Source organism: Populus alba, chromosome 1, assembly GCF_005239225.2.
Source record: "Populus alba chromosome 1, ASM523922v2, whole genome shotgun sequence".
Lineage (NCBI taxonomy): Eukaryota > Viridiplantae > Streptophyta > Magnoliopsida > Malpighiales > Salicaceae > Populus > Populus alba.
This window is the reverse complement of record NC_133284.1, coordinates 41,533,003-41,545,458: the sequence shown is the minus strand read 5'-3', so window position 1 is coordinate 41,545,458 and position 12,456 is coordinate 41,533,003. Positions and strand designations below refer to the sequence as shown.

General features: G+C 33.5%; 2 protein-coding genes across 14 annotated transcripts; both read right to left on the bottom strand.

Annotated features, from left to right (window-relative positions):
- On the bottom strand, positions 1-3,095 carry LOC118056875 (protein NOI4). 4 transcript variants are annotated; one of them, XM_035069274.2, is made up of 3 exons: positions 2,955-3,095; positions 1,100-1,285; positions 1-368 (listed from the first exon to the last, which is right to left on the bottom strand). In XM_035069274.2, the coding sequence occupies exons 1-3, from the start codon at positions 2,958-2,960 to the stop codon at positions 324-326; spliced, it is 237 nt and encodes a 78-aa protein (XP_034925165.1). In that variant the 5' UTR covers positions 2,961-3,095; the 3' UTR covers positions 1-323. The 4 variants fall into 4 exon arrangements, with proteins under 4 accessions (XP_034925165.1, XP_034925164.1, XP_034925162.1 ...); XM_035069273.2 differs by having other exon boundaries at positions 1,100-1,288; positions 2,955-3,089; XM_035069271.2 differs by having other exon boundaries at positions 2,903-3,023.
- Positions 3,096-5,685: 2,590 nt separating this feature from the next.
- LOC118056876 (uncharacterized) lies at positions 5,686-11,350 on the bottom strand. Of its 10 annotated transcripts, none has more exons than XM_035069280.2 (8): positions 11,152-11,350; positions 7,681-11,030; positions 7,431-7,595; positions 7,105-7,170; positions 6,753-6,860; positions 6,526-6,629; positions 6,104-6,401; positions 5,686-6,018 (listed from the first exon to the last, which is right to left on the bottom strand). In XM_035069280.2, exons 1-2 carry the CDS (start codon positions 11,315-11,317, stop codon positions 7,792-7,794), a joined length of 3,405 nt encoding a protein of 1,134 aa, XP_034925171.1. In that variant the 5' UTR covers positions 11,318-11,350; the 3' UTR covers positions 5,686-6,018; positions 6,104-6,401; positions 6,526-6,629; positions 6,753-6,860; positions 7,105-7,170; positions 7,431-7,595; positions 7,681-7,791. The 10 variants fall into 10 exon arrangements, with proteins under 10 accessions (XP_034925171.1, XP_073261808.1, XP_073261806.1 ...); XM_073405707.1 differs by having other exon boundaries at positions 7,435-7,595; XM_073405705.1 differs by lacking the exon at positions 6,753-6,860 and having other exon boundaries at positions 6,104-6,238; positions 6,318-6,401; positions 7,435-7,595.
- Between the last annotated feature and the right edge of the window lie 1,106 nt (positions 11,351-12,456).

Below are 12,456 nucleotides of genomic sequence, written 5' to 3'. Positions count from 1 at the left end.
TTCAGAAAAGAATTCAAAAATTATTTATTTCACAAACAAAGCCCATTTAATAATTGTACATGAAACAAAACGACACGAAAGCTCTACAGCTTACAACATGCGAGAAAGCGAAGAGAAGAAAAACATGTCGATGCATGATAGATACAATAATTGTGTATTTGCTCTTTCCCCCCCACCACAACTCAGTTTCACAACACAAAAAACAAATTCCAGGAGTACCCGTCAACATTCTACAGCTCCTCTCTTCTTTGGTAAATACATTGTGGGGCCACAGATAGATGAACATACACTTCTCTTGAAGCTCTGACGTGGGAATGGCACCGTCAAGAGTCCGCAGGAGGACTTTGGAAGCAGCAGAACCATTTTTTCTGAAAATCAGTAAATTATCCGCGTTAGAAAGAATGATAAACATAACACCCATGACCTTGTGAGACAAAAAAAAACAAAAAAAAAAAACTGTAGCCCACCCATGAATTATATGTGACATTTCTCTCACAATATTTATTATCTGTCCATTTCCAACCATCTAGATGGTGGGGTTTGCATTACAGTTGATAAGATGATAGCAGCATCCAAGTGGGAGAAAGACCAGATCAGAGAGTTCCATGCTCCATTCCCACAAGTTTTCCAAGCAGTGATCGCTTGCTCAGATGACATGGTTAGATTATCTGACCTTTTCCCCCAGATTTATGTGGCCATAAATTTTGCAACTTGCCTCAATCATCCTAACTTCTGTTACACCTAAGAATGATATCCTTTGAATTCTGATGCAAAATGATATACGCAATATGATTGGCCACATGAAACTCAACAAAATCCAATCCAATATCTACCTGATAGGCTACATCAGTTTTTTTCTCTCTATTTTGTTGCATATTCAACCGGGTTTTCTTTAGTAGGTGAAAGCAACAGTAAATTCCTCACAGTTGAAAACTGACGTGCACACAGGCATGGAAAAATAGCCATTCAAGCAAGCTGTTATACATTACTGGGAAAGGACATGATATCTTGGCTGCCTAATGCACGTGTCATTTGCGAGACACATACCTGCACTGTTGCAGAAGAAAATGCGTGGTTGTGTGATAAAATTAAAACTTACAGGCTGAGGTTTGGCAGGATTTACTCCAGGCTTAACATGAGAATCATCAACCTTTCCTGGTGACTCCGGTTTGCCACCTGTCTTCTTTTCATCCCTTGCCTTATTAAATATCACAGTAAATCCCTCAGCTGATGCAGGATCATTGACATCCCATTCACCAAATTTTGGCAGTGGCCGACCTGTGTCCTGCTGGGAAGAAAGACAAGAAGCTGTCAAGACTCTCACACTTGTATAGATCAGGGGAGAGCCGTACATCAAGTAGCAGTGGTTTTCAATTTAACATCAAGGACTACAAAAATTTAGAAATACGACTACGGATGTTCATTACAGTAACATCATAGTTTCACTGTGGTCCAATGAAGTCAGAGGAATCTTAACAAATAATAAACAAAACCACCAAACTAACAAACCATGTGCTCTTGTTCTATAGAAATAATTCACCAGAACTGAAAACACAGTACTTAAATAAATGATAATGAGGAAACCACAAATAAATTAAAGCAGGTTTCAAATGATCTAGTATGCCATCACATATGCAGGAGCAGAAGTAGCTTAACAGCAAACATATATAATTCTTAATGCCCATTGTCATATACATGAACAACACCTCTAGATAACTTAGGATCAAGAACTCTATTATCTATCTGATAGAGCTCAAATAGCCCATTACAGTCAACGCCTTTTGATTATCTGCTACAGCATGCAAAACTTGGCAAGGGACAGATATGCATGGCTAAAAACATGTGCATATAAGCCAAAACCTTCCAAGTAATTATCCTGTAATTGTCAGTAAGAAATGTCAAATCTCACAAGGGTTCTACAAAATGCAACTTGCATTGTTATTTCAATTCTATATCGATACAGAAAAGGGCAAGGAAGAAAAAAAAACACAAAGAAACTAAATGGCCTATTGGGCCTTGGGGGATTTAAGTGAGTGTGTGTGCCGAATCATACCAAATCACTCAAACATTGGGTGACGACTTAGATACTGGAAAGATCCGGTGAAGATCGCCACAAAAGAAAAAAAAATGTAGTATAATGGATGAGACATGAGATAAAAATGGCTCATTTCTTAAGCTATGCTAACATATTCAACTCATTGCCTTCGATCATTCAACACACTTCCAAAATTCTAGTCGCTTCCTAACTACATGCATGTTTGTGTTGGTAAGGCAACAGCATACCTGAACAGCAATCCTATACATCACAAAATGACCTTTCTTGATTCTTACAAACACAAAAAGGCTCTAAAATCACCCCCTAATGAAAGTTATGAATAGCTTCCCCATCTCCTATATTGCTCTTAGAGCTTGTAGCTCTCTAAATTAACACAAAGATATTGAAGGGATAAGCAAAAATGAAAATTTTCTACATAAGCAATTACAGACACAAATATGTCAATCCAACATACTTCCTCCGTTTTTAAATGCTCTGAGCATCACATAACATGTATAGTTCATTACTTACAAGTCATAAACATAAACCAAACAGATTAATAAAAAAAGCCTCCACTTCTCTACACATTAAAATAATTTCAAAAACAGCTCTAACAAAAAGAAAATTAGTGGAAATGAAAAAAAAAGGGACACAAAATGAGTCGATCAAAATTATATCCTCTAAAAATAAAAAGAATAAGAACCGAGATCAAACCAACATAATTTTTTTTAAAAAAAAAATTTGCAACCAACTGAAAAGGCCAAACCATCAAAAATCTGACACAAATCAATCAAAAACCAGCAAAAATAATAATAATTAAGAAACAAATATAGACAGAAGCTGTAACACATAAAAACACACACATACTTGCACACAGGAATCAGCATACATATGTTCCACAGAGAGAGAAACTACATACCGACATGTATTCCAGAGAGACTTTTCAGCTAAAAATACTAATCAGAGAGAGCAGAGAGACAGGGAAAGAGAGAGTTTCCTTTTTTAGAGAGAGAGTGTAAAATGGGCCTGAAGCGGGCCTGTCTGTCTGTATTATAAAACATAAAGGAGTGAGAGTAACGGAGATGTTAAAGGCTGCCGTTAGTCCGTCGTCATCAATGACGTGGCAAGAGTGATTGAGAACGGCACGGGTAGTGAGCTGGAAAACGGCGTAATTGGGAGAGATGTTGGGCTACTTGGAGGCAATCTGTACAATTGACTTGCTGGCACTCCTTTTGCTTTGTCTTTTTTATATATATATATATATTAAAATGAATATCTAGATTAGTTTATACGTACCCCGATTAATTTTATGAGTCTTAAAATTAACTACCATAATAATTTTATTGCTCTTAATATGCTTTTGTAGTAGACATAACTAAAATAAAGAAGTTTTGGAAATGTAAAATATGAAAAAACAATATTGATTTTAATTAAAGAGGTGATTAAGAGAGATTAAAATGTGTTTATTTCAATTAAAATCAATAGTTAAATGTCATTTGATTGCCTGAAATGTAAAATATGAAAAAACAATATTGATTTTAATTAAAGAGGTGATTAAGAGGGATTAACCCATTTTATTGTGTTTATTTCAATTAAAATCAATAGTTAAATGTCATTTGATTGCCTCATTAATCAGGTAAGGATATGGACAAACAATTTTTCCCATTCGATAAAGACAAAACCCATATATCAAATAGATGGTGTCACGAGACCTGCCGTGACCAAAAAAAAAAAAAAACAGATATTGTGATCATATGCTAATCACATGATTGGTCATTCTCTCTCTCTCTCTATTAAATTGTGAGCTGTAGCCTGTAGGTACCTTTATTCCAATATTTTAATCCTATTTTTTTCGCTAAAGTAATTAGAAATCCTTTCAAATATTTATCAAATTATAATTATAATCAAATTTATACAATATTGGAAAATAATCCTTTTTGATTTTATGGTGTTTTGGCCTTATAACTTAGTGCACATATATTATTCATCTAGTATATATTTGCCCCACATGGCATGTCGAACTAAAAAAAATTTAATATAAAAAAAATATTTAAATTGAAAGAAAATTTATAACAGTACTATTAAATTTACCCTAGTAAATTAATCTTGAAACTCTCTAACTTGACTTCCCTGTTTAAATAGGATTTTAAATTAAACCATGTAAAAATTATCTTAATATAATCTAATTGACTTGAGAAGTTCAAAAATAACATGAACAACCAACAAAATGTGATTTGACTTAAAAATCTAGAAGACTTTTTTTTTTTTAAATATTGAAATGATAATATATTGGATTGAGAGTTTCATGGCTTCACCTGTTAAATCCGTGATATTGATCATGGATCTACTGAGTTTAATAACTTTTTTTTTAATAATTTTTATTTAATTATACATAATAAAAATAGACACTTAAAAAATTGAGCACCAACTCAATGTTGTAATTTTTATTTGAGATCGTAATAACTCAATATAAAGTAAACTGAAACAAATTATGAAGTTTAATTTTAAATCAACCAAAGTTCATATATCAAACTTTCTATTCGGGTCATGGACTCTATTATGTTTAATAATTTTATTTTTTAAAAAATTATTTTTTATTTATTACATGAGAACAAAAATAAATGCTTGTAAAATTGAATATTAACCAAATATCAAGTCGTTTATTTAAAACTATGATAAACCTATACATAAAGTAATATAAAATAAATTATGAAAACCTATTCAAAGTTAAGCAAGTATTGATGGATAAAATTGAAATAATAATAATAAAAAATCAATGAAAACACAATATTAAAAGATAAATTAATAAAAAAAATAAAAGAAAAGAAAAAGAAAACAAGACAGGCCCACACGCGACGACTAGTTTTACACTCATTTTGTTTTTTAAAAGAGATGCAAACAACATATTATTTCTTGTATATCTTTAGCCAGTTTACTTGATTGAAAAGTCAAGACGTTGGGTTTTTAGGCTAGAAAAAGCTAAATTTCAATATTTTTCATTAAAAAACATTCTAAATACCTTAATAAATCTATTTGTGGCATTAAATTAACACAAAACCAGTTTTTTAAAAAAATGTAAAATCAACCTAAATCAAAAAATTATTTAAGTCTCGATCTATATTTTCAAGTAAGATTAAAGTCTTAAACTACCGAATTTGTTGACACTAAGATCACATTTTCTTATCGTAAAATTATAACTAACCAATGATTTTTTCTCTTTTACTATTATTTTATGATTTTCTCTTTTCTCTCTTACACGCAAAGACTAAAAACATAAATAAATAATTGTTTATATCAAAACTAAAATTTTAAAAATTGTAGGGATTGTGAAAGAAAGAAAAAGATTAATAGATGAAATTTCTTATTGTTTTACATTTTGATTCTTTTTTGTTGAATTTTTTATTTTCTTAACAATTTTTTTTTAAAATGATCATTAATTTAACCATAAAAAGCTACAATCAAAGATAAAATTAAAAATAAAAACTATGATACTATGAATTGCTACAATAATTTACCTCACTGTTTTAGCATATATTATAATTATAATTACAATGTAACACCCAATTTTCATTTTAAATGAAAATTATTTGTTTGTGTCAATCCCATTAACAAGGCAATTAGATGTCAATTAACTATTGATCATAATTGAGTAAATTTTAAAAACACAAAATAATTATCAATTAAAGAAATTTTGAATAAGTGAAACAAATACATAGACAAAATGGAAACATTTCATGGTGCCCAGTGATAATCCATAGATACTTGCAACATATATTTCTCCATCAGAATGTGAACCGTGATCTATAGATCTGATAAACAACTCTAAGTTAGGTGTTTTTGGGGATATGCCTTTAATTTATTTAAATAATAATAATAATGGTTTTCTCCATCAGAATTAAGAGCCACCCTGTTGCTTTCCTATTTCTACTCCTATCAAGCATAACCCTCTGTAGATGTTCTCTTACTCCTCATTCTCATAGAACCTGTAAGAGAACGTGAAAGAGAGCTGTATAACTTTTTTTTTTTTTTTTTTTTTGGGGGGGGTGTTAATAATATAGAGAAATATACCTTTCAAATTAACAACACGAGTGCAATTAATGTCAACAAAGTCAATCATAGCTACTCTATCCCTTTTGATATTGCTAGATTCTGTCTGCCACGCCTGTAACAATACTTGTATTTTGCCTGCTTGAAAGGTGTACCCTGTCAACAATTTTTTTATGAAAATCTCCTCCTCATGATTCCATTAAATGATGCAAATTGAAGAAAATGATTCAGACACCTTTGATTTGGTTCCCTCGAAGGCCATCTTCATCTCTCCTTGGCAAAATGCTGCTTCCTCCACCTTTGCTGTTCTTCCCGGGATCTGGACAGAACATATAAATTAAACAAGGAAGATCCTTAAGAGAAGATTAAACAAAGGCATCGGCAATAGATCACCAATCCTGATATTGCAGGCCACATGGCCGGGCTGATTAGAAAATCCTGACCTGCTAATTTATGTTGGATATTCTGCATGTGCCAGAGAGTTGCTAATGACACCCACATGCAGGGAGGACATGGCTCCACCCTCAACTTCAATTTTGTTCCAACCCTGATAACGGATAACAAGCATGAACCAGCCGCCTACTTACTACTCTACTAGATCATTTTAAGAAAAACTAAGAGAGAAGATATATATTGACCATGGTTGGATGAACACTTGTAACATTCTAACCTATTCTTCTTCTTTTAATTTTTTGAGAAATTACATTCTATGCTTTAATATGCCCACCAGTTTCTCAAATTGCTCAAGATACACTAGCAATCTTTCTTCTACCTCACTCTCCAGGAAAACAAAATAAGAAATAATCAGCAGTGAAATAAATTAACTAATTGGTTAGTGAAAAACAAATGCTGTCACTTGTAATCAATGCAATAGTGTGCAAATCATCTAGCACAATGATGTGCCCCTGTTTTCATTTTCATTTCTATTGAGACAATCAAAGCTCTCTATGAAGAATTGTTCAAGAAACAAAAACATACACAAAAGAATTTAATACACAATAAATAAATAAATTGCAAATTACCTGTCAACTGTAATAAACCACATGAGCGCATTTCAAGTTGATTCTGCCAGTTCCAATTTCCAGCACCTGCTAATAAGAGAAATATTAGGTGTAGAAATGTAGAGACAGGAAACTTTGAGGCGATACAAACGCACCTCCCACCAACTAATTAATCAAGTAAGAACATTTTCAATAAATTCTAGTGGCATGTTGTACTACAAGCACCAGCTAATAAGAGAAATATTAGGAGTAGAAAGGTCAAGAATGAAACTTTTGAGGCCTTGGTTATTAAAAAAACATGAGACAAGAAAACACTAGTACAAATAAAGAATGGACTTGCACAGCACCTACATTCAAGTTGGCATTGCTAAAAGCCTCAAACATTAAGACCATCGCCCCCAATCTCTAAAAGGCACCACATTCCACATGTCAAGGCATAGTTTAAGAGCTTCTCTTAAAGGATATTTATTATGTGACTACCATTATATCTGGGTGTGACCAATGTATTTCACCTGAAAAGGCAGAAACTAGTTGATTATATAGGCAACAAAAATGAAAAAGAAAAGGTACTGAATTGTTCAAGAGTAAAAGACAAACCAATAATGAGTAGATAATGGAGGTTCATTCCAGCCTCTTCTGCTCTTCATAAAGCGGCTTAAATCTTCGTTTCCCAGCCCAATTACATTGCGACTCCACTAGATTTTTGCATCATTTCCTTCTGTTGTGCCTCAAGGACTTCACATTCTTCATGGCAGTTATCAAACCCTCATCTGTGCTTCCATTAAAATTCCGGGATATCATTCCCCTCTCCTGCAAATCCTTCAAAAGAATTCCACTCTGTATGAGACTAACCCCATTGGTGGAAATAGCATCAATGAGAGTGCAATAGGTTGTGGTGTTGGGCCAAAGGCCCCTTTCTTTCATCTCTTCATACAGTTTAAATGCAGCCAAAGCATCACCATCAGCACAGAGGCCTGATATGAGAACATTGTATGCAACAACATCGAGTTTCACCCCATAAAGCGCCATTATACCCCTCAACTTTAAAGCCTCAGACAGTTTAGCTTTCTTGCAGAGCATGTGCATTAGAGTTGTAAAAGTAGCGATGGTTGGAATGAGCCGCTTCTGAAGCATGCAATCAAGAACCAGCATGGCTTCTTCAACCTTCCCACACTGGGCAAGCCCTCTTACCATAGCACTCTCAGCAACATCCCAGGAACTGACACCAATTGATTCCATTTCATCTTTTAGCCTGAATGCTCCTTGTATATCCCCCATTCTACACATACCATTAATTAAAGAAATATACTGTGTGCTTGTAGGAGTAATACCCCTCTCCAACATGTCATGCAAAAGAAGATGAGATTCTCGGAAAGCAGAGGCTCTGTTGAGTCCAGTAAAGATGGCATTGTAAGTATTTACATCAGGAATAATTCCAAGTATATTCATAATATTCAACAGATCAAATGCCTTTCCCATTTTATCAGTTTCACATGAATTCGTGATGAGCATGTTAAGTGTAAGTTGATCAACTAAAGTATCTTCCATGATCATCTTCTTTAACATTTTAAAACCAACGTCCAGCATACCAGACTTGCAAAGCCCAAGAATGATAGAATGGCAAGTTAGTTTATCAGGTGAAATACCCATCCTTGTCATGATATTGTAGAATTTAGAGCATTTCAACAAATCCTTTTTCTTTGAATACCCATGCAAGAGAATATTATATGTAGCCAAGCTAGGGGTCAGACTACCACTCTGCATCTTTATGAAGAGCTTATCAACCTTTTCCATTTTCCCCATCTTTGAGTATCCATCTAGTACTGCATTAATTGCAATAGTATCTGGGTTTATGCCTTTGTGCTCCATCTCTTCATAAATATATGAAGCAGCATTTGATTGACCAACCTTGAACAAACCATCAAACAAGCTAGTGTACATGACCTTATTTGGGGACAGAGTTCCTCTTGCCAGTGCTTTTTCAAAGAAAAGAAGAGCAGGCACCATTTTGCCTTTCCTACTTAACCCAGCAAGAATGATAGCATATGTGTGACTATCAGGCAGCACATTAAATTGGACCATTTCATCAAAAAGGGACACTGCATCTGACAACTTCCCCCGTTTACATGTCTCAGTGAGAATTGTATTGTAGATATTAGTGTCAACAGCAGCAGGAATATGGCGAAGTTTATACAGTAATTTCTTTGCCTCCCTCAAATTTCCACCCTTGCATAGCCCTTTAAGCAGACTACCATATGTGAAATGACTAGGGTAATGACCTAATTTAATCATCTCATCAAACATTGAGAATGCTTTCAGGGCATCACCCAAAATTCCATATCCATTTATAATACAATCAAAAGTAATGGAGTTAGGGGCAAGATCAATTGTGCTCATATGACGCATAAAATCCTCTGCCTCTGCTACCCTTCCTGCTCTACAAAGAGAAGAAACCAGCACATTACAGATGAAATAGTCCACATCATGGCCAGTGCGAGACATTGTTGCATAGTTCCTGAATGCTTCTGTGATATCACCCTTTTTGCAGGAATTATAAATTAAAGTAGCGTATATGACATAGTTCGGTGCAAGTCCAGCTTTAAACATTTTACATATCACTTCCTTCGCATTTTTAATTTTTCCTGCTTTGCAAAATCCATTTATGAGCACAGAAAATGTAATAATATCTGGACTTACACCATCCTTGAACATCATATCAAGCAATTGCAAAGACTCATCAAGCAATCCATGTTTGCATAACCCATCAATCATGGCTGTGTATGCTCTGTAACCAACAACCATCCCACTCATTCTTATTCTCTCCATAAGGCTTTTGGCTACGTCAAATTTCGCAAGCTTGGACAACCCACTTAAAAGAGCCCCATAATTAACTTCATCAGGCCTTAGTCCCTTTGCTTCCATCACATCCAAAAGCCTCAAAGCTTGTTCAAAATTACCACAATCACAATGCCCATCAATCAAAATATTGTAAGTAACACGGTTTGGTGAAAGGTTAAGCATCAACATCTCATTAAAAACTCGAGTAGCACCTCCAATCTTTCCTTCTTTCATAAGTCCATTGATTAGAGTATTATAAGTGAATTCATTAGGAGCTATCATCCTCTTTCTCATCTTTTTCAACAGTAAATACCCTTTTGCACTTCTGTTGTTTTTACACAAATCATCAATGAGCATATTATATGTGCAGACATCTGCTTCAATACCCTTAGATTCCATTCTATCAATCAAATCAGAGGCTGCTTTATATCGCCCCTTCTTGCAACACCAATTAAGAATAGTATTATAAGTAACTATAGTTGGAACATAACCACCCCCTTCCATCTTTCTTAAAAGATAACCAGCTTCCCTAAGCTTCCCTTCGACACACAAAACATTAATCAATATATTAAAAGTAGCAACATTTGGACAAATCCTCCTAGCTAGCATTTCCATAAAAAAAGACCAAACCGACCCAAGCCTCCGTTCCTTTACCACCGAACCAAGCAGCATATTACATGTATAAACAGAAGGGTTAAACCTTCTAGAACCCATCAAATAAAAAGTCTCTAAAGCATCAATAACCATTCCTTCTCTCAAATAAACCCTAATCAAAAGGTCAAAAACTGAAGGGTTGGACTTGCAAAGCGGGTAAGTGTTCATTAAAGCATCAAAAACAGATTTTGAACCAACACCCAATTTAGAAAGACGCCTTAAAATTGACTTAGCAGCTTCATACATTCTAGCTCTCACAAGTATATGAGTAGAGATGGAGAGTATATGAGTAAGGTGATTGAGTTCCAAACCAGGTTGCTTAATGACCCAGTTGAGGAATTTCAAAGTTAGCCTCCCATGGACTGGCCTCAGTGAAGCTAACCTGTATTCCATGTGGTTTAGTGAGTCCCAGCGGTCTAGAGTCAGCATTATGTATATGCTCTTTTCCATTTCTGCTGTTCCAAAAATTCTAACTTTGAATAAGAAAATGTTTCAAAAATACAAACTTTGAACGAGAAAACACCACCACCACCACACACACAGAAAGAGAAGAAGGGAGAGAGGAAAGGAGGGTACCTGGGGATTGTTGGTGGGTGAAAGCAGAGTTTTTGTGATCATATGTGAAACTTTGTTTGGTATAATCAGAGAAGGGTATGTGGGAAAAGGTTCTAAATCTTGATAACTGAAGTGGGATTTTAGAGATTGTTTTGGCCGTTGAAGAAGATATAAAACAGGGCATCATCGTTTGCAGAACAAGACTCTGTTTCTGTTTCAACTCAAGACTCAATATTGAAGGGAAGAGCTATCTAAAGCAAATTATTTACATATTAGTTCTTTAGTTTATCTAAATTAATAACTTAGTCCTTGTAGTTTCAAGAACAACATATTTAATCCTAATGTCTTAAGATTTGCTAATAATCAATAGTTGTGTCTTATTTCCCAATTATTATTTCAATAGTTGGGTTCACTTTAATTTTTCTTTTAAAAATAAATTTTTTAACATAAAATTTTAATTTAATTAAAATAATTGATGAATAAATGAGAAATTGATCTTAAGTGATCTTGGGGGTAAGGGAGTCACTTTGTATATTTAATTTTTTTTTATTCTGCAATATAAACTTTTTAATATAAAATATTAATTTAATTAAAATAATTAAAGAATAAATTAGGAATTGATCTCAAGTGATTTTGGTTAGCATGTTTTTAATAAACTCAAAAACCGTGTAAAACTTTTATCCCATATGAGAAATAAACAAGCTTAATGGGAAGATGAGAAGTTAAAATTAGATGCAAAAGATATCCAAGCTTTTAAAGATGAGATGTCATAAGCAAAGTGAGTTTTGAGCTTAAACTTATACATATCGCTTAAGTCTAGGTTTGATGTAAAATAATTTTTTATTCTACAAAAGATTATTTATTTTTTGTTAGCATAATTTGAGTTTCGGTATGATCCATGAAAAATTATTTTTTTACCAACCCATTATTTTGTCTAGTTCATGAATAAAGTATGATAAGCTTTATTGTTTTTTATAGAATTGTTTCTTTATAATGTGGTCGATTTTTTCAGCCTATTTAATGTAATAGTTAACTATGAAATTTATTTCAATTTTATGGCAAGTAATTAAGCTGATGATGACGGGAATTACAATAATTAACTCTTTATCAGTTTTGGCTTCGAATCCATTATAAAAGGCTGAATGAATAGTTTTTTTGCATAGTGTTTTTTATATAAATTCCACAACTCTTCTTCACCTCTATTTTAGCCTATCCCTCCTATTTTAAACAAAATTTTCTTCTTTGTCTTCCTCTCAATCTAGAACTTATTTGCAATTCTTATAAAGACACATGTGAGCTTTATTTCCTTTGATCATAGATATTGTT